The sequence below is a fragment of the Chaetura pelagica genome, unplaced genomic scaffold (genome assembly GCF_000747805.2).
Source record: "Chaetura pelagica isolate M959 unplaced genomic scaffold, ChaPel_1.0 scaffold82, whole genome shotgun sequence".
NCBI lineage: Eukaryota > Metazoa > Chordata > Aves > Apodiformes > Apodidae > Chaetura > Chaetura pelagica.
The window spans coordinates 6,346,897-6,347,579 of record NW_009952990.1 but is presented as its reverse complement, the minus strand read 5'-3'; the positions used below and the strand labels follow the sequence as shown (position 1 = coordinate 6,347,579).

At 52.3% G+C, this 683-nt stretch overlaps 1 protein-coding gene across 1 annotated transcript in view; it reads right to left on the bottom strand.

Annotated features, from left to right (window-relative positions):
• CLPTM1L (CLPTM1-like) overlaps window positions 1-352 on the bottom strand; it is a 29,549-nt gene extending 29,197 nt beyond the window's left edge. The window contains exon 1 of the mRNA XM_009996528.1: window positions 200-352. Within this exon, the coding sequence (XP_009994830.1) occupies window positions 200-352 (153 nt within the window). The remainder of the gene's footprint in view (window positions 1-199) is intronic.
• Between the last annotated feature and the right edge of the window lie 331 nt (window positions 353-683).

The window sequence follows — 683 nt, the reverse complement described above, 5'->3', positions numbered from 1 at the left end:
GCCCCGGGAGCGGTCGCTGCCCTCGCAGCTGCGGGGCGTGGAGCTTCTCGTGGTCGGGGAGCGCGTCCCGTGGCTGCACGACGGGGCGGGGCTTCGCTGGAGGAAGAGGTAACCTGGTTGAATCCTAATCGTAGAGGAACCCGGGTGGAAATGACACGGTTCGTTAATCGCTGGCAGGTGCCTGTTGTGTCACACAAACCGCCTGCGTGAGCAGCCTGACTTTGGCCAAAGAGCAGGCTCTAAATCTGCATCCCCCTCGTGACTTGGAATTAAGCAAAACATCAACAAGGCTTCCCTTGAAATCTTCATGAGGAGCGTGTCGTTTCTGCGCTGAACTCCCCCAGAGTTTCATTGGCAGTAGCACAGATGTTCACATTAATGCTCCACCTGACATCCCCTGGACCTCAGGATGCCTTTTGCCACTCCCCTAGTTCTAAAGCTCTCACGCAGGCAGGTGGCTGGAGCGCTGGGTCACAGACTGTCTTGTTTCCAAGGGAACTACAAGGAGCCAGAGCGACTTCAATCTAATCCAGCCAGACTTGTTCTCCTACAGAAAATCTAGGGACTTTCTGAATCTTGGTAATTTAATATTACTTAAGCACAGAAAACAGAACTGGAATGATTATCTTTGTGATCCTCAGAGAAAACTAAACCAAACCAAACCCCAACAGCCAAACCAAAAC